The sequence below is a fragment of the Hypanus sabinus genome, chromosome 3 (assembly GCF_030144855.1).
Source record: "Hypanus sabinus isolate sHypSab1 chromosome 3, sHypSab1.hap1, whole genome shotgun sequence".
NCBI classification, from domain to species: Eukaryota; Metazoa; Chordata; class Chondrichthyes; order Myliobatiformes; family Dasyatidae; genus Hypanus; species Hypanus sabinus.
Genome location: NC_082708.1, coordinates 169,249,162 through 169,270,575, shown reverse-complemented (window position 1 = coordinate 169,270,575; position 21,414 = coordinate 169,249,162). Strand labels below are relative to the sequence as shown.

At 43.8% G+C, this 21,414-nt stretch overlaps 1 protein-coding gene across 2 annotated transcripts in view; it reads right to left on the bottom strand.

Annotated features, from left to right (window-relative positions):
• LOC132391897 (lysine-specific demethylase 3A-like) overlaps positions 1 to 21,414 on the bottom strand; it is a 77,684-nt gene that overhangs the window by 26,701 nt on the left and 29,569 nt on the right. Inside the window, exons 10-15 of one of the 2 annotated variants that reach the window (XM_059965639.1) lie at positions 20,471 to 20,672; positions 13,627 to 13,841; positions 9,826 to 9,978; positions 8,108 to 8,203; positions 3,791 to 3,924; positions 820 to 1,012 (exon numbers count right to left, since the gene is read on the bottom strand). In XM_059965639.1, the coding sequence (XP_059821622.1) occupies positions 820 to 1,012; positions 3,791 to 3,924; positions 8,108 to 8,203; positions 9,826 to 9,978; positions 13,627 to 13,841; positions 20,471 to 20,672 (993 nt within the window). Of the gene's footprint in view, positions 1 to 819; positions 1,016 to 3,790; positions 3,925 to 8,107; positions 8,204 to 9,825; positions 9,979 to 13,626; positions 13,842 to 20,470; positions 20,673 to 21,414 lie in introns of both variants that reach the window. The other variant, XM_059965637.1, reaches the window with a different exon arrangement.

Below are 21,414 nucleotides of genomic sequence, written 5' to 3'. Positions count from 1 at the left end.
GTGGAACATGACAGCATCACAAAAAGAGGGGATTTGAAATAATGCAAACCCCAAACTCATCTGTATTTACTGTTATCAATTTCAATTTACCAGCACAGAGACTGAAAGTTAATATATTTCCTTTGTGAATTTTATGAAAATACTTTCCCCAAAGGAAAACACTAAAATTTGGCTTAAAAGCCTCAACAGGTTATAAAGTCACACAACACTACAGAACACAACCAGGCCCTTCAGCCCATTTAGTCTGTGCTGAACTTATTCTGCCTAGTTCCACCGAACTGCATCTATACTTTGGCCCTCCATACCCCTCCCATCCCTGTACTTATCCAAGCCTCTCTTGAAATCAAACCCAAATCCACCACTTCTGCTGGCAGCTCATTCCACACTCTTACCATTGTGAGTTAAGAAGTTCCTCAAGTTCCCTTTAAATATTTCACCATCCAGCCTTAACCTCTAGTTCTGGTGGAAAAAGCCCAGTTGCATTAACCCTACCCATATACCTCCTGAATCTGTGTACCTCTATGATCTCCCCTCATTTTCACTGGCTCCTGGAAGTAACTCTATTCAAACATCCCCTATAACTCAGGTCTTCAAGTCCCAACAACATCCTTGTAAATTTCTGATATGGACAGTCAACATTTTGGGTCAAGACCTTTCTACTTCCCTCCACAGATGCTGCCTGACCCACTGAGTTTCTCAAGCACTTTTCTTTCTCCCCCTAGATTCCAGCACCTGCAGTCTCCAGTCTCAACAATTGGGCTTGAAACATTTGAACTACTGTTATACATACAAGCACATCTCAGGGCAAGCAGAGGTTACCTGGACTTCCTCTTTTGTCTTTGGTCAGGTCCATCATCCAGCCAAAGGGAGAATCCTCTTTCTTCCAGGCTGGTGGAGCAGGGATGGGAGATGCGTCCGTCTTGGTGGTGGGCACATTCACGGTTGAACTGCCATCAGACTCTGCTGGTCTGTTACAGCTCTGTGCCTGGCTGGAAGATGGACTGTTACTTTGCTGCTGCAACACAAATTTACAGTCACTTAGAACACTGAGATTAGCAATATTGTTCCAAAACAACACTGCAAGGGAGATGAGACTTCAGCATCGGAGGCGCTGGATTTGAAATATGGAAGAGGTCGAACTCAAATGGGTCGAGGACAGTGGGATGGAGATGCCCATTTTGTAAGACTGTCCTTGCAGTTCCCCACAACATCCTGTAGACTCAGAACTGTTTCTTCCTCTGGGACAATCTAATCAGAGCAAATGAATGTGGTCACAAGGAGCTTCAAGTAATGACCTGAGACCATTCTCAGACAGGTGGCTGTTTATTATGTAAAGTTGCAGACTTACCAGAGAAGTGATCTGTAATCTCGTTATACTCAGCGCCTGGGTCACCTAGTTTTAACTGGTTTTAACCATCATCGAGCTAGTCAGCACAGAAGCAGGCCATTCAGCCCAACTCATCCATGCTGATCAAGTTGCCTTCCTGAGCTTCTCCCAGTGGATCCACATCCCAGTGGTTTTCAACCTGGGGTCCACTGACCACTTGCTTAATGATACTGGTCTACAGCATTAAAAAAAAACTTGGGAGCACCTGTTCTAGGCCTTTCCTACCTACATATTTGTTTAAATATCTTTTAAATACAATTGTACCTGCCTCTACCACTTCCTCATCAGTTCATTCTACACATTCACCAGCTCCTGTGTGGAAAAACTTGCCCCTTGTGTCCTCTTCCAAATCTTTCCCTCCTCACTTAAAACCTAGGCAATCTGCTTTTAGGTTCCCCTCCCCCCCAGACAGAAAGGGACTGTCACCTTATTTCTGCCCCATTCATCACGTCTGTGCATGAAAATTCACATTTCAGGAATTTCACCGAGTCTTGAGCTGGCCAGGAGGACTGACAAGGGGAGGGCAGTTGATGTTATGTACACGGATTGCCTTTGACAACGCCTTGCGTGGTAAACTGGTACGGTAAACAACGAGGAATAAAGGAAGTGTTGCGGGAGTTGTTCAATAAAAATTAGCTCGAGCTTCTCAGTCAGAGTGTTGTACGTCTGCTGGTGCCTTGAGGTGGAGCAGGATGAAGCAAGGGAATTTTGTCCACCCCACCCCCCCCCCCCCCAGTAAAGTAGGAAGGCAGCATCCATCATTGGAGACCCTCACCATCCAGGGCATGCCCCTGTCTCATTACTGCAATCAGGGAGAAGGCACAGGAGCATCAAGACGCACACTCGACGTTTTAAGAACTGCACCTTCCCCTCTGCCATCAGATTTCAATGGTCCATGAACACTACCTCAACAGTTTGCTTTCTTTTTGCACTATTCTCTATTTCTTATTGAAACTTAAATTGCTTATGTATTGCACTGTACTTTTGCCAACAAAACATTTCACCGCATACAGTATATGTCAGTGATAATAAACCTGATTCTGATTAAATTCCATCTTTTAAATGACATACTACCGCTCACCTGAAGAACAAGTGGTTTAAAACCTGAACTGAAATGTGTTGCCTCTGATGCCATGGGGGGTGGTGGTGGGTGGGGGGGGGGGGGGGGCTGGTGTCCTTCAGCCAGTTGAAGTTTAACTTTGGTGGGATCCCACAGTGCCAGCTGTGCTTCTGCATTACCAATCATGCTTTGGGATCAGAACGCTTGAGACACCAACCATGGACCCAAGTACAAGCCAAGGCTGCCCTCCAGCACAAGACTGAGGTCACGGTCACTCACAGAGGCTTCCCTTTTCAGCAGGAGAGCATTCCGTACACTCGCTGCTGTGATATGAGAAACCAAGGAGCCAATTTACCCACAGCAAGATCCCATTGGCAGCTTGCAACTGGCAAACTGGCTTGGTGCTGTTACTTGAGGGATAAAAACTATTAAGACACTGAATAGTTCTATTCCAAAGCACAGCCACAGAATATAATACACAGCTTTGACCTGTCGTTGTACCCAACAAGGAGCAACTATTTGCCACTGGAGTGGTCACGTGATAAACAGCCTGGTCCCGACTGGGTATTGAACCCTCAACCTCCAGGCCTATGATGGAGTCTACACTACCGAAATATCACAGCAACACCAGAACAAAAAAAAAAAGATATTATAGAAGAAACATTTCTTCAGCATGAGGGTGGTGAATCTGTTGCCACAGAGGCCCGTGGAGGCCAGGTCACGGGGTGTAGATAAGGCAGAGAATGACAGGTTCTTGATTGGTAAAGCAGCTTAAGGGGATAAGATGGGACAATGGAGTGAAAAAAGTTACCCTCATTTTTCCTCAGATGAAAGGGCTAATATGAAGGAGCATAATTTTAAGGTGATTGGAAGAAAGTATAGGGGCGACATCAGAGGTTAACTTTTTTTTAAAATACAGATGCATTGAATACATTGCCAAGAATTATGGTAGAGGCAGATACATCAGGGGTTGTAAGAAACTCCTTGAGAGACACATAGATGATGCTTTTACAGCTTGGGCCGGAGTTCAAAGTTCAATTCCAACAACGTCTGTAAGGAGTCTGCACATTCTCCTCATGGGAGTATGTGGATTTTCTCTGGGTTCTCCTGTTTCCTCCCACAGTCCAAAGACCTAACAATTATTAAGTTAATTGGCCATTGTAAATGCTTTGTGATTAGACTAGGGCTAAAACAGGGGGTGCTGGGCAGCGCAGTTCAAAGGACGAGAAGGGTCTATTCTGCACAGTATCTGAACAAACAAATTAATAAAAGTTACTCGTCAACAAAGACAATTCAAATTTTTAAAAATATTTGAAACTTTGACGAACTGGCATGTTACATACCTGAGCTGCCTCACTGGCAATGGGTACCTGCCGATGGGCCAAGGGCTTGTTTTTCCTCGTTGTACAAGGACAGTTGGCTTTGATTCCCCATTTTCCCCTCGCAGAATGCACGATACTTCCAATTTGATACAGAGCTGGACCGAAAGGAAAGAATGAGCAATAGCTTAAATGAATTGGTACAATGTCATAGCTGGATTCATTTCTCTTCCCACCCCCCCCACCAGTGCCCCCAAGTGAACATGGGCAGCAGATTGTAGTGACAGGTACAGGTAGTGGACAAGAGAGCACTGCAGTCCTACTAGACATTTCCTACCAATAAATGTTTTAGAAATGTTAGCCTGTTAGAAATACAGACTGCGAGGAGGTGGCAAATCCTGGGCTCATCTAGCAGTCCATAGACTCAGCAAACCTAAAACTCATAGACGGTAGGCTGAAGGGCCTGTTCCTTTGCTTTACTAGTCTATGTTTCTGTGAAATGCTGGAGCAGAACACATGAAAACACAATCCACACATACCATTACTAGGAAAGCCTATTACCCCAGTATCAGAGGCAAGGCAAGTTTATTATTGAAGTATGTTTATGTCACTACTTAATACCTTGAGATTCATTTTCTTGCAAACATTCATAGACAAATAAATACAACACAGCACTTATGAAAGTCTATACAAGAACAAGGTGACACAGAGGCACCTCCACTTCCTAAGGAGATTGAGACAAGATTCCCTCCCCGCCCATAACAGAATTTTACGGGAGCATGACTGAGAGTGTCCTGAAAAACTGCATCTCTCTCTGGTATGGGAGCAGCCAAGCAATTGGATCCACGGACTGCGAGAATGGCTGAAGATCACAGTGGTCTCCTGACCATCTATCAAGGACATTTATCAGGAGCACTATGTGCGCAGGCCCCTTGGTATTAGCAAGGATCCCACCCATCCATCCAGCGTCCTCTTTGACCTTCCACCATCAGGCAGGAGACTACGATACACAAAAACAAGGACGGTCAGGATGAAAAACTGTTTCTTCCCTCAGGCTTCTGAACCCCCTGCCACATCACATTCGAAGTGTCAACAGTTAATGTGTTCTGTACCTAACAATATTTAATTTATGAGCTTTACTTTGCACATTTACACATAATTCATCTGTAAGTTTTATCCTTACTTTTTAAATTTTTATATATATATATTTATTTATATATTATATACACACATGTGGCACACTTATCGTCGTTTTCTAGGGTTGTTAAAGTAAGGAAGTCCTGCTGCAGCTGTATAAAGCTTCAGTCAGAAGAGGTTTACTGGAATACTGCCTGAATTAGAGGGTATAGTTATACAATTGAACAAACTTGGGTCGTCTTCTCCGGTGTGGCACAGGCTGAGGGGAGACACAAAAGTTTTTCTTTTAAATGAATCTGGTGGGCAGTCAGAATCAATTCCCAAGGACAGACATAGCAAACACAAGAGAACATGCTTTTAAGGCTGGAACAGGAGGGGGGAGTTGGGAAGATAAACTTAAAGGTGACATGAAGTGCAAATATAGTGAGTGTTATGTGCCTGGAATGGGATACAGGAGGTAGTCGAGGAATAGGAGCAGGCAGTTTGTTGGAGTTTAAGAGGCTTTTAGATAGACACATGAATGGAACAGCAGAGATTATTCACTAAATGGGGAGCAAATGCAGAAATCAGAGGGGCAAAGGGAGTACTGTGCAGGATTCCCTAAAATTTGAGTTAGTAAAGGAGGCAAATGCAACATTACCACTCGTTTTGAGAGGACTGGAATACAGATGCCCCCCGTTTTTGGAACATTCACTTTACAACAACTCGCTGTTACAAAAGACCTACATTAGTACTTGTTTTCGTTAACTAAAGAGGATTTTTGCTTTTAAGGAAAAAAGACACCAGTTTTGTATGTGCTTACCCCAAGAAAGACTACAATGACCGTGAAGCCTTGTGCAGGCAGTTGTTTGTGCATGCGTGTACGTGCGTGTGCTTGTATGTGCCGATTTTTTTTCTCCAAATCGATTTTGGCTCGCTGTCTTCCCAATTTTGGTAAGTGAAACTACACCTTATCTACAATATTTCTACTTTATATAGGTTGAATATTTATCATATCATTCCTTCTTTTACTACATGTTAGTGTTATTTTAGGTTTTATGTGTTATTTGGTTTGATTTGGTAGGTTATTTTTTGGGTCTGGGAACGCTCAAAAGTTTTTCTCATATAAATTAATGGTAATTGCTTCTTCGCTTTACGATATTTCGGCTTACAAACGGCTTCATAGGATCGCTCTACCTTTGGATTGCGGAGGGAACCTGTATTAAAGAAAGAATGTAATGCTGAAGCTTTATAAGGTACTAGTCAGACTGCATTTGGAGCTCTGAGAGCAGTTTTGGGCCACATATCTAAGAAAGGATATGCTGGCATTGGAGAGTGTCCAGAGTAGGCTTATGAGAATTATCCTGGGAATGAAAAGGTTAACATATGAGGAGCGTTTGATGGCTCTGAGCCCGTACTCACTTGAGTTTAGAAGAATGGGGGGTGGGGGGGTCTCATTGAAACCTACAGAATATTGAAAGGTCTAGATAGAGTGCAAGTGGAGAGGATGCTTTCATTAATGGTAGAGTCCAAGACCAGAGGGTACAGCCTCAGGAAATAAGAACATCCCTTTAGAAAAAAGATGAGGAGGAATTTCTTTAGCCAAAATGATGAATCCATGGAATTCACTGTCACAGATGACTGCAGTGGTCAAATCATTGGGTATGTTTAATTCTTGATTAGTTAGGGAGAAAGCAGGAGAATGGAGTTAAGAGGGAAAATAAATCTCAAATGATCAATTTGAAAATAGGAAAATAAATGATCAAATGGCACAGCAGCTCAGATGGGCCGAATGGCCTAATTCCACTCCAGTGCCTTATGGTCTTGTAGGAGAGGAATGGTGGGATACTAATGATCCACAGGAGCAGATCATTAGTATGAATGGCATCAAGATAGGCACAAGGTTACTGGCAGTTTAATTCAATTATGGTCAGATCCTTCAACCGTGAGTTGGGATATAGGCATGAACTAGCACTTTGATACAGGGGATGAGCAATCAGCTATTGGGTGAGGAATGAGCCAATTTTCCACTGCAACTCGGACACTGAAATCTTTGATAATCTCCACTGTATCAGAGACTGAGGAACAGAATAAGCTGTGGGATCTTGCTGCAAAAATGTGGGATCTTAGGAGGGATGATGGTGCCTAACGGTGACTCCTTGGTTTGCATCTTTGGAAACAGCTCTATTTCTACCTTTAATATCTTTATTCTTCCCTTTCAGGGTTCTTTTGAAAACCCTGACCTGGAGTTACATGCAGGCTTTGGTTCTTTGTGGGAATGAGACCTGTTCTCTGGGTTCCACGACTGATTGCTATTCAACACGCCAAGGGTTTGGCCTGAGAATCTCAATCGTATTTGGAGGCCTAAGATCTTGGGGCTCTGGAGTCGGCAGAACAAGGGTCAGTGTCGTCAGGGAGGCCGGAAAATCTTTCGCTGTGAGCCTGAAGACCCGAGGTCCTATGCAAATAGTATAGTGTTCCAAATATTGTTTCTTATTCTCTTGTGTTAAAGAAGCCTCACTAGACTGATTAGTGAGGAGAGTCTCTGCAGAAGATTCTATCCCTGGATCTTAGAATGAGATGGGATCTCAGAAAAAAAACTTAATGCAGAGATCTACTCAGGTTTATAACTGACACACAGTCTTAACCTGACCTGCGTTTATAAGTGTTTGAGACTTGGCTTGAGCCCAACATCAAGTCAGGGGCCTATTGAGCTCAGATCAAATGATCAAAAGCTATCACCCTCCAGCAGTGAGGCTTGAGGAGATAAGGAATTAGAATTGGTTTATGATTGTCACATGTACCAAGATACAGTGAAATGTCTGTTCATACAAATTAGATCATTACACAATGGGTTGAGTAGAAAAAGGTACAACAATAAATGCTGAATGAAGTGCAACAGCCACAGGAAATTTTGTTAACTCTAACAATAAGGTGAGAGATCAAGCAAGGTAGATTGTGAGGTCAAGAGCCCAATTTCAGGATCCTAGAGATGGACCACATTCCGCCTGAGAGCAGAAGAAACCCGATTCCACAGTTGGGATCTCTCCAGAGATCTGCATAACCTGGTCCTTAAAAAATATGCAAGACTCCAAACGTACAAATTACTCAAAGGAACAGTAAACTTACTCACATCAATCATAGAGTATTTCAACTTCATGAATTTTCTATCAGACTGAATCACACATGCAGTTACGCAAGGTTCATGAGCAATCATATGCTTACCTGAACCAGGAATAATCTGGGTTGGCATCAGCTTGTCCAGCTCATGGGTCAGCCCATTAGCACACTTAAACCAAGAAAAGATCTCCTCTTTGCCATCTGTGCAACAGTGAGAAGGGAAACAGAATTAGTTGTTTGGCATAAAATAGGCCATTCAGCCCAGTGTGCCCATGCTACCCTTCCTGCCCATCGACACCAATCCCACTTGCCTGCACTAGATCCATGTCTTTCAATGCCCCAACTATCCAGGAGCCCAAGTATTTCTTAATATCTGAGTCCAACACCTCCTATGCAAAAAGTTCCAGATATCAACCACTCTGTGCAGAAAAACTTTCCCCTGAGATCTCCTTCCCCTCACCTTAAACCTCTGTTCTATTCATTTTTGGGTATCAAGCACTGGAAAAAGGATCCTTACTACCTACGATATCAAATAACACTTATATTTGTAAATAACACTTATATTTGTAGCATCTCTGTCAGGTCACCCTCAGCCTCCTCTGCTTGTGAAGGACCAGCCTGGCCTATCCAACCTTTCCCAATAAACAAAGCCCTCCAATCCAGACAACATCCTGGTGAACCTCCTCTGTACTCTGCAGTGCAACATAGTCTTCCTCATGAACAGCTGCATACATTATAATAAAACATTTTTGTAATAACACACCAAAGGCACTAGTTCTCCAATGCTGCTACCATCCATAAGCCATTGAGCCCAGTAAGTGTGCCCTGCTATTCAATCATGGCTGATTTTTGGTGGGTGTGGGTGTGTGGGTGTGGGTGTGTGGGTGTGTGGGTGTGTGGGTGTGTGGGTGTGTGGGTGTGTGGGTGTGTGGGTGTGTGGGTGTGTGTGGGTGTGGGGGTGTGTGTGTGTGTGTGTGTGTGTGTGTGTGTGTGTGTGTGTGTGTGTGTGTGTGTGTGTGTGTGTGTGTGTGTGTGTGTTGTGTGTGTGTGGTGAATAACTAACTTGACTACGTATGACTGAATGTTTTTCTGGTGCTTCCTGCTCCTTTCCCTCTCCCTTCTCATTTTTCCAACCATGATTCCCCTCTCCCCCCTCCCTTCCCACTCTCAGTCCACAATAGTGACTCATATCAGAAGCAGGTTTACCATCACACACAAGTCATGAAATTTGTTTTTTTTTGTGGCAGCAGTATAGTGTAATACATAAAATTACTACATTACTGTGCAAAACTCTTATGCATCCTCTCCCTATATATGTATGTGCCTAGGACATTGCACAGCACTGTACACACACACACACTGCAGAAAACACAAAAACTACAGCCTGCCCTGATCATAAGGGAGCTACAACTCCCACTCCAATAGATTTGTGCCTGTCTGGGATTTGCCTGCTCTGCTAGGTTTGAGCCCATTGTACTCTCTTGATCCAGAGAAGGAGTTCCCAACCCTTTTTTATACCATGGAGACTGACTGAGGGGTCAATGGACCCCAGGTCGGGAACCCCTGCTGTCATTGAGAGTATTTGATTATGATTGGGAGTGATCACAGCAGCCAGATAACAAAACAATTAGAGTAGGCGTTCAGCAGTTTTACCCTGGGACCAAGGCTGCCTGATCCAACATGATGTGAACATTGCAAGCTGCAACCTTTGGCCAAGTCCTTGACCACTGAGGACCATGGTAAGAATCTGGCAGCTGCAAGAAAAAGAGAAGAAAATGTTGTCTATTGAAACGCTACGATGCAATTTGGATTGACTGCCTTACCTTGGTGAGGGTTATTTTTTTTCATCTTGTAGCAATCGAGACACACCCCAAACCCGCACTTGGGGCACACCCAGTGGAAGTTGAAGAGGGTCGTCTCACAGGCGTCACACATTTCCCGGATGCCTCGAACTGCCCGCTTCCAGGCTATTTTTTCTGTGGAGGATAAACGGCAGGTTGGAGTGTTACAGGATGGAAACAGGCCATTTGGCCCATCACATGCACATCAACAAGTGAGCACCCATCTGTACGAATCCCACCTTCTGAAACTAGCATATCCTTAAGCACCTCAGATGTATCTGTCTCTACCACTACCTCTGGCAGGTCGTTCCACACACTCACTGCTCTCTATGAAAAAAATACCTCTGACATCTTCCGTATATATTCTTCCAATCACCTTAAAATTACTTACTTATTGAGATACAACATAGAGTAGGTCCTTTGAGCCACACCACACAGCAATCCCCCAATTAATCCAAGCCTAATCACGGGAAAAATTACAATGACTAATTAACCTACCAACCAGTACCTCTCTGGACTGAGAGGGGAAAGCAGAGCATCTGGAGGAAATTCATACAGTTATGGGAGTACATACAAGCTCCTGACAGTGGTGGGAATTGATCCCAGGCCACTGGTACTGTAAAACATTATGCTAACTGTGCCACCCAGGTATTGTCTGTTATGCCCCTGGTATTATCCATTTCCGACTTGGGAAAATGTCTCTGGCTGTCTACTCTATCTATGCCTCTATCAAGTCACCTATCATCCTCCTTCACTCCAAAGGAGAAAAATCCTTCTTGCTCAGTCTATTTTGTCAAACAGCAAGTGGGAGATGGTGTCTGGACTGTGGAGGTGCAGGATTAGATAAATGGGTGGCTTACAACAGAATAAAGGATGCTAAAACAGAGAGAGTAATAGTTTGCTGGGGGAGCTCAGTAGGTCAAGCAGCATCTGGGGTGGGGGCAGGAAATGTTAATGTTTCTGGTTGAAACCCTGCAGCACGTTAAACTCAGAGAGCACAGATGGCCATTAATAAAGTGGAGAGGGCGGAATGGGAAGACAAGGGCCAGTGGGTGATAGGTACGCAAGGGAGAGGTGATGGATAATAAGCGGAGGCAGGCAAAAGAAAGAGGATGAGGAAGGTGGATGGAGCCAGCTGGGAAAGTGGATTCCAGCACCTGAAGACTACCACGGCCAGAATCAGGCTTAATATCAGCCATAAAGTGGCATCCAAAATTTTGGGCACTCCTGGTCAAAATTTCTGTTACTGTGAATAGTTAAGTGAGTAGAAGATGAACTGATCTCCAAAAGTCAAAGTTAAAGATGAAATATTCTTTTCAACATTTTAAGCAAGATTAGTGTATTACTTTTGTTTTGTACAATGATGCCCACAAAGCAGGAGCAGGCTCTAAGAAGATAGCAAAGCATTTTCAGGTAGGTAGCCATTTCCTCAGTTCGTAACATAATTAAGAAATGGCAGTTAATAGGAACGGTGGAAGTCAAGTTGAGGTCTGGAAGACCAAAAAAAACTTTGAGAGAACTGCTCGTAGGATTGCTAAAAAGGCAAATCAAAACCCCCGTTTGACTGCAAAAGACTTTCAGGAAGATTTAGCAGACTCTGGAGTGGTGGTGCACTGTTCTACTGTGCAGCGACACCTGCACAAATATGACCTTCATGGAAGAGACATCAGAAGAAAACCTTTCCTGCATCCTCACCACAAAATTCAGCGTCATAAGTTTACAAAACAGGCTAAACAAGTCTGATGCATTTTGGAAACAAGTCCTGTGGACTGATGGAAGTTAAAATAGAACTCATTGGCTACAATGAGCAAAGGTATGTTTGGATAAAAAAAGGGTGCAGAATTTCATGAAAGGAACACCTCTCCAACTGTTAAGCATGGGGGTGGATCGATCATACTTTGGGCTTGTGTTGCAGCCGGTGGCACGGGGGGAAATTTCACTGGTAGTGGGAAAAATGAATTCAATTAAATACCAGCAAATTCTGGAAGGAAACTTCATACCGTCTGTAAAAAAAGCTGAAAATGGAAAGAGGATGGCTTCTACAACAGGATAATGATCCTAAACACACCTCAAACTCCACAATGGACTACTTCAAGAGGCACAAGCTGAAGGTTTTGCCATGGCCCTCACAGTCCCCCAATCTAAACATCATCAAAAATCTGTGGATAGACCTCAAAAGAGCAGTGCATGCAAGACGGCCCAAGAATCTCACAGAACTAGAAGCCTTTTGCAAGGAAGAATCGGCAAAACTCCCCCAAACAAGAATTAAAAGACTCTTAGCTGGCTACAGGAAGCGTTTACAAGCTGTGATACTTGCCAAAGGGGGTGTTACTAAGTACTGACCATGCAGGGTGCCCAAACTTTTGCTTCGGGCCATTTTCTTTTTTTGTTATTTTAAAACTGTAAAAGATGGAAATAAAGAAGTAATCTTGCTTAAAATATTAAAGAAATGTGTCATCTTTAACTTTATGCCTTTTGGAAATCAGGTAATCTTTTACTCACTTAGCTATTCACAGTAACAGAAATTTTGACCGGGGTGCCAAAATCTTTGCATGCTACTGTATATAACAGAATTTGTCTTTGTGCAGCAGTACAATGCAATGCATAATAGAAAAAACAAATTACAATAAATATATATATACTAAGTAGTGCAAAGTAGAAATATAAAAGTAAAGGTAGCGAGTGGAGGAAGGAAGTTATGAGGTAGAGTTCACAGGTACAGTGTCCATTCAGAAATCAGATGGCAGAGGGGAAGAAGCTGTTTCTGAACAGCTATTCTTGTACATTACCCCTCCCCCACCCACCCGTGTGTGAGATGGCAGTGGAGGAGAAACATGGGGAACTTGAAATGGAATCAAAATACTTTTAGGGCAATGCAGAAATGGAGGCTCAAAGGACTTGCTCCAATTCTATATGACTATAAAACTCCAATAATTACAAGTGTATTTAAAAACTTGAGAAATCACGGGTTGCATGAGCTGCTAACAATTTGAAAAAGGAGCAGGGAAAAGTCTTCTGAGTGAGTCGCGGCTGCTGAGAAAGCCAGCAATCAGTTAAATTGAATCGGTGGATATAGGAAGCAGGGTGGAGAAGAGGAGACTTGATAGAGGTGATAGAGAAATGACATCGATCGGGTGGAGAGCCAGAGACTTCTTCCCAGGGTGGAAATGGCTAATATGAGAGAGTATAACTTTAAGGTGCTTGGAGGAAAGTATGGAGGGGTGGGAGAAATGTCAAAGGTTTTTATTCCTTCACAGAGTGTGGTAGGTGTGTGGAACACGCTGCCAGGGACAGTGGTAGAGGCAGATACATTAGAGAGATTTAAGAAACTCTTAGGCACATGGATGACAGAAAATCAGAGGGCTATGCGGGAGGGAAAGGTTATATTATCTTACAGTAGGTTAAAAGATTGACACAACATCGTGGGCTGAAGGACCCGTGCTGTGCTGTATTGTTCAATGTTTTATTCACTAAATGGAAGTTTATTCTTCATAATAAAACATCAACATGCCCTTTCAAACCCAAGCAACCGACACGATGACTGATGCAAATACAGACATGTTGATTTACAAACCTTACAGGCAGTAATGGAATCCAAATCAGGTTTATTATGATGGACATGTTGTGCGATCTGTTACTATTGTAGCAGCAGTACAGTGCAATACATAAAAATCACAAAATTACAACAAAAATAGTGCAAAAGAGGATTTCGAAAGGTCTTGGGTTTAATAGAAATCTAGCTTCAAATGAGCAATGCAATAGTCAAAGGACTGAAATACTTACTGCAAGGGTCCACTAACTTCAGTGCTTCTTTCTCAGACGTGACTAGCTGGCAAAACTGATCACCAACATTAGCCAAGATGTACTTGGAGGTATCAAGGTCCAAGCCTTCCACATCGGTGTCAGAAGGCAGCCACAGCCGCATGGCCTCGGGGTCACACTGGTTTGGTGAGAGGAACCCTTCTGCCCGCAGGACTCCATGTTTGTTGAAGTACAGTCTAGAATGACAAACCGTGCAGTGTTAGTCAGCTGCATGACTGCAGCAAGTAGCAATGTTTGCAATGCAAGTCTTCTGCCAAGCTATTTAGTCATAGAGCACGACAGCACAGAAACAGGCCCTTTGGTCCATCTAACCCGTGCTGGCCTGGTCTAACTAGTCCCCTTTACAAGCATGCAGACATTTCCTTCCAAACCCTTCCCATCCATGTACAATTGACCCTACATCCAGCGCTCCCATGAGCAGCTCGTTACACACTGAGAAGCTTTCCCTCAGATTCCCCTTAAACATTTCACCTTTTACCCTTAGCCTAACATCTCTAGTTCCAGGCTCACCCAACCACTCTTGGTAAGTACTACTTGGAAGAAAATGCACAATTATTTACCCAGAAACTGTGGGGATCACAAACACTGCGCCTGTGGGGACCTTTGAAAAAGTGACTCATTAGTCTGACTTATCAGCTACTTTGTACTTATCTTATTTAGTTATTTAGAGATAGAGGGCAGAAGAGGCCATTCTGGCCCAATGAGCCACACCACCCAACAACCCACCTATTAAACAAAAGCCTAATCACAGGGCAATTTACAATGGCCAATTAACCCGCTAACCACAACGTCTTTGGACCATGGAAGGAAACTGGAACATCCAGTGGAAACCCACATATTCACAGGGAGAAAGTACAAACTCCTTTCAGATGACACCACTGTGCTAACCACTACCCTGCTGTGGTGCACATTCTCATTCAAAGGTTAATCGTGCATTACCCCAGTCATCTTTTTAGATCACAACTCACTAACTTGGGTTTCAGCCCGAAACGTCGTCACTACCTCCTCCCATAGATGCTGTCTGGCCTGCTGAGTTCTGCCAGCATTTTGTGTTTTTATTTATTTCCAGCATCTGCAGATTCACTCGTGTTGCCTTTGAATTCCCAATTGGGAATTGGGAAGAGAAGAGAGCGATAGTTTTAGGGGACTCTATAGTTAGGGGGGCAGATAGGAGATTTTGTGGGGCAGATCGGGAGTCTCGGATGGTATGTTGCCTCCCTGGTGCCAGGGTCCAGGACATCTCAGATCGGGTGCAGGCTATTCTTGAGAGTGAGGGCATGAACCCAGATGTAGTGAGTGAGGGGGTCCTGCTTAGAGAGTTCAGGGAGTTAGGAGTGAAGCTGAAAGGCAGGACCTCCAGGGTGACAATCTCGGGATTGCTACCTGTGCCACGTGCGAGTGAGGCAAAGAATAGAATGATTATGCACATTAATACGAGGCTGAGAGCATGGTACAGGAAGGAAGGGTTCAGGTTTTTGGATAATTGGTCTTTGTTCCAGGGACATTGGGATCTGTTTCGAAGGGATGGTCTACATCTGAACCGGAGGAGTACTAACATTCTTGCAGGAGTATTTGCCAGTGCTGCTCGGGGGGGTTTAAACTAGATGTGCAGGGGGCAGGGATCCAGATCCAGAGGGTTGGTCAGAAGGTGCATGGGGTTAAATGTGTACAAGGTTTGGGTGATCTTGAGAAGGTCATCAAAATTCAGGGTGCAATTAGCCCGATGGAAGTTCAAGGAGCTGGGTTAGGTACAGTAGACAGTGCTTTAAGCAAAGAGAGGAGGAATGGGCTAAGAATTCTATACTTGAATGCGCGTAGTGTCAGAAATAAGACAGATGAGCTTGAAGCTCAGATGACAATGGGGAACTACGATATTGTTGGGATAACGGAGACATGGCTACAAGGGGATCAGGCCTGGGAATTGAGTGTACCAGGGTATACGTGCTATCGTAGAGACAGAAATATGGGAAGAGGGGGTGGGGTGGCCCTGTTGGTGAGGAATGAGATTCAGTCCTTAGCAAGAGGTGACTTGGGAACAGGGGAAGTAGAGTCTGTGTGGATTGAGCTGAGGAACAGTAAGGGTAAAAAGACCCTAATGGGTGTTGTGTACAGGCCCCCAAACAGTAGCGTGGATATTGGGTACAAGTTGATTAGGGAGTTAACATTGGCATGTGCTAAAGGTAATGCAGTCGTTATGGGAGATTTCAACATGCAGGTGGACTGGGAGAATCAGGTAGGTGCTGGACCCCAGGATAGGGAGTTTGTGGAGTGTCTAAGGGATGTATTTTTGGAACAGCTTGTGCTTGAGCCAACCAGGAACGAGGCTATTTTGGACTTGGTGATGTGTAATGAACAGGAATTGATAAATGATCTTGAAGTAAAGGAGCCATTAGGAAGTAGTGATCATAACATGATAAGTTTTTATCTACAATTTGAAAGGGATAGGGGCAGATCAGAGGTGTCAGTGTTGCAATTAAATAAAGGAGACTACGGAGCCATGAGGGAAGAGCTGGCCAAAGTTAAATGGGCGGATGCCCTGGCAGGAAAGACAGTGGATCAGCAGTGGCAGATATTCTTGGGCATAATACAAAAGATGCAAATGTAGTTCATTCCAATGAGAAGGAAGGATTCAAAGAGGGGGAAGGGGCCACAGTGGTTGACAAAGGAAGTCAGAGATTGTATAGCATTAAAGAAAAAGAAGTATGACAGGGCTAAGATTTGTGGGAATACAGATGATTGGGAAAGTTTTAAGGAACAGCAGATCTTAACTAAAAAAGCAATACGCAGAGAAAAAATCAGGTATGAGCTCAGTCTAGCCAGGAATATAAAAGGGGATAGCAAAAGCTTTTTTTAGCTATGTGAAGAGAAAGAAGATAGTTAAGAACAATGTTGGCCCCTTGAAGAATGAATTGGGAGAAATTGTTATGGGAAACAGGGAAATGGCAACAGAATTTAATGCATACTTTAGATCTGTCTTCACCAGGGAGGACACAAGCAATCTCCCAGATGTATGGATGGGCCAGGGTCATAAGATATCAGAGGAATTGAGACAGATTGACATTAGGAAAGAAACTGTGATGAGTAGACTGGTAGGACTGAAGGCTAATAAATCCCCGGGTCCAGATGGTCTGCATCCGAGGGTTCTAAAAGAGGTGGCTCAGGAAATTGCGGATGCATTGGTAATCATTTTCCAATGTTCCTTAGATTCAGGATCAGTTCCTGAAGATTGGAGAGTGGCTAATGTTGTCCCACTTTTCAAGAAGGGAGGGAAGGAGAAAACGGAGAACTATCGCCCTGTTAGCCTAACGTCAGTCGTGGGGAAAATGCTTGAGTCCATTATTAAGGACGAAATAGTGGCACATCTAGATGGCAGAAATAGGATTAGGCCGAGTCAGCATGGATTTACCAAGGGCAAATCATGCTTGACTAATCTGTTGGAGTTTTTTGAGGGTGTAACAAGGATGTTAGACGAGGGTAAGCCAGTGGATGTTGTGTACCTAGATTTTCAGAAGGCATTCGATAAGGTGCCACATAGGAGATTGGTGAGTAAAATCAGAGCTCATGGCATTGGGGGCGGGGTTTCAACATGGATAGAAAACTGGTTGGCAGATAGAAAGCAAAGGGTAGCAGTGAATGGGTGTTTCTCAGACTGGCTGGAGGTGACTAGTGGGGTACCACAGGGTTCTGTATTGGGACCACAGCTCTTTATGATTTATGTCAATGATTTAGATGAGGGCATTGAAAACTATATCAGCAAGTTTGCTGACAATACTAAACTGGGTGGCAGTGTGACATGCGAAGAGGACGTTAGGAGAATACAGGGAGACTTGGATAGGCTGAGTGAATGGGCAGATACTTGGCAGATGTCATTCAATGTGAATAAATGTGAAGTTATCCACTTTGGAAGCTGGAACAAGAGGGCAGAGTATTGTCTGAACGGTGTCGAGTTAGGTAAGGGAGAAATACAAAGAGACCTAGGAGTCCTAGTTCACCAGTCAATGAAGGTGAATGAGCAAGTGCAACAGGCAGTGAAGAGGGCAAATGGAATGTTGGCCTTTGTTACAAGGGGAATTGAATACAAGAGCAAGGATGTTCTTTTGCATTTGTACAGGGCCCTGGTGAGACCACACCTGGAATATTGTGTACAGTTTTGGTCTCCAGGTTTAAGGAAGGACATTCTGGCAATTGAGGAAGTGCAGCGTAGATTCACTAGGTTGATTCCTGGGATGGCAGGGCTGTCTTACGCAGAGAGATTGGAGAGATTGGGCTTGTACACGCTGGAATTGAGGAGATTGAGAGGGGATCTGATTGAAACGTTTAAGATAATTAAAGGATTTGATAGGATTGAGGCAGGAAATATGTTCCAGATGTTGGGAGAGTCCAGTACCAGAGGGCATGGATTGAGAATAAGAGGTCAGTTATTTAAAACAGAGTTGAGGAAGAGCTTCTTCTCCCAGAGAGTTGTGGAGGTGTGGAATGCACTGCCTCGGAAGACGGTGGAGGCCAATTCTCTGGATGCTTTCAAGAAGGAGCTGGATAGATATCTGATGGATAGGGGAATCAAGGGATATGGGGACAAGGCAGGGACTGGGTATTGATAGTGAATGATCAGCCATGATCTCAGAATGACGGTGCAGACTCGAGGGGCCGAATGATCTACTTCTGCACCTATTGTCTATTGTCTAATTCACTAACTTGATTCATTTCTCCTCACCCATCTAATTCCCAATATTTTCCAAAAGGTTGAGATGAAATTTATTTGTAAATGTGGACCAAAAAATGTATATAATTTTACACCTGAAAGATCTAATTACTGTTTCAGAAGAGCCTGAAGTCTTAATTGAAGTCTTTCCTCAAAAAAAGGAAAGATCCAATGCAGTAGTACCTGCCTCATCTAATGATATTGTAAAATGAACTTTGTTTCTCACATGTAGTTTGAAACAGTGAAATGAGATGCTTGCATCAACAACAGTCTGAAGACATGCTAGGGGCAGCCCACAAGCACCAACACACCTCTGCTGTCAACATACAGTGCCCACAACTCACTACCTTAATCTGCACGTCTTTGCAATGTGGGAGGAAACCAGAGCACCCAGAGAAAATTCACGTGGTTACAGGGAGAACATACACAGACAGTGGTGGGAATCGGACCTCCCCTGGTGATCGCTGGTGCATTGCACGAACCACTATGCTACAGTGCTGCCTGTATTGTTAGGATCAAATAAAAGTCTGGCCAACATCATTAATTCCAGCGCCCACTGTAGCTCTTCCTCTAAATGTGGTCATACAATGTTAAGAAATGCTTATCACCAATGCCCTTGAACAGAAAATCCCAGAAAAGTAATGGATACATCCCAGTGCATTACGGGCAAAGCTCCCCCCACCACTGGAGCACATCTACGTGAATCACTGTCACAGGACAGAAGCAGGGACCCCCCACCACCCAGGACATGCTCTTTTCTCACCGCTGCCATCAAGGTGATACAGGAGCCTCAGGATTCACACCATCTGGGACAGTTATTACCCCTCAACTATCAAGCCTGAGCCAAAAGGCATGAAACTTCACTTGCCCCATCACTGAAATGCTCCCACAACCTATGGACTCACTTTCAAGAACTTTTCATCTCTTGTTCTTGATATTTATTATTATTATTATTTTCTATTGTATTTGCAGTTTGTTGTCTTTTGCACACTGGTTGAAAGCACAAGTTTGTGAGGCGTTTCATTGATTCCTTTATAATTATTATTCTATTATGAACTTATTAAGTATGCTCACAAGAAAATGAACCGTAGGATTGTATACGGTGACATACAATACTGAGATAATAAATTTACTTGAACTTTGAACCTACAGAGTATCTGGGTGAAGACATAGCTCAGAAAGCATCTTCATGCCAATGAACGACTATAATCAATATGCAGTGGGTGGGTGCTATGGCTCCCTCTGGAACTAGTCATTCAGGACAGGGATGAGAAGAGGTTACTTCACCCAAAGCAAATGTTTGGGAATTCCCTGTCCAATAAGGGCAGCAGAGGCTCAACCACAGAGTATATTTGGGAGGCTCTGCAGTAACGCTTTACACTACTAGCGATTAGGGTTCAATTGATATCTGTAAGGAGTTTGCACGATCTCCCTGTGAGTACACAGGTTTCCTCCCACATTCCAAAGAATCGTGGGTCAGGGTTAGTGAGTTGCAGATACTGTGCCGGTGTGCGGCGATGTTCGCTGGCAGTCCCCAGCACAATCCTCAAACGGTCTTGGTTGTTGATGCTAAATAACACATTTCACCATTGGTATCGTTGTACATGTGACACAGAAAGCTAATCTAATCTGCAGAAGAATTTGACAGATCGAATCAATAATAGGTTAATGCAGGAAAGTGTAACTGAACGAAAGAATTTGCTGTTAAGACTTCTGAATGCTGGAGCCGGCACTAGGATTGACCAACACAATGGCTCCTTGCCCATTCTCAGGGAAGACCAGGCGTGATCATTGGATCTTGCTGCCTGTATTCCCCACCATTGTATATAATTCCCTCCTTTAACATGCCTGCTGGCCAGGTTTTCGGTCCTTTGGGCAGACATGTCTCTTTGTAACTTGGAAATGAACTGCTCCATAACACTCCCTTGAAGTTTTATGACGTTTTATAACTTTAGAGGCACTGCTGCTGTACAGTTCATTGTGATATGTGACAGCAAGTTTCAGGGGTGGGCTGGCAGAGAGGAGAATAACCTGGAGCAGGTTAATAACTGACACACCACGGCAATAAAATGGAAGGTTAACACACGTGAAGGCACAGCTCACTTTCTGAAGTGGAAGAATCTGCAGAAGACAGTCGTGTCATTTTCATCCCTGTAGCGGTGGTAGCTGGCCAAGCGGCACTCCCTGCACTTGCGCAGGTGGGGAGCAACACTTAAACAGGAGCCGTCCTGCAGGAAGGACTCGCCACTCTGCTGCAACGCACGGACTTTGTGGATGTCACTCAGCACCGACTGGGAGCCACTGGCTACAAAACACAACGACATTCACAAACACAGTGACCCTCGCCATACAGAGGCACAAAGAACAATCCAGAATCAGAATAGGGTTATTATTACAAACATACAAGACCACAGGACATAGGAGGAGAATTCGGTCATTTGGCCCATTGCTCTGTCATTCCATTATGGTTGATTTATTATTCCTCTCAACCCCATTTTCCTTTCTTCTCCCTGTAATCTTTGACACCCTCACTAATCAAAAACCTATCAAACTCCACTTTAAATATACTCAATGTCTTGGCCTCCACAACTGTCTGTAGAAATAAATTCCACAGATTTACCCTTTGACTAAAGAAATTCCTCCTCACCTCTTCCCTAAAGGGGCATCCTTGTGTTCTGAATCTGTGCCCTCTGGTCCTAGAGGAAATAGCCTCTCCTCATCCACTATGTAGACCTTCCAACATTTGATAGGTTACAGTGAGATCCCCCCCACAACCCCGCCCTTCTAAACTCCATCAAATATAAGACTACAACCAAAGACTCCTCATACATTAACCCTTTTACTCCTGGGTTCATTCCCTGGACTCTCTCCAAAGCCAGCACACCCTTTCTTAGATAAGAGGCCAAAAGTGGTCATCATATGTCATGAAATGTACTGTTTTGCGGCAGTAGTTCAGTGCAAGACATTAAAAATACCTATAGGTAACAATAAGAGTTATGAAAATAAGTAATTGTGCAAATGAAAGCTAAATAGAAAAGTAGCATTCA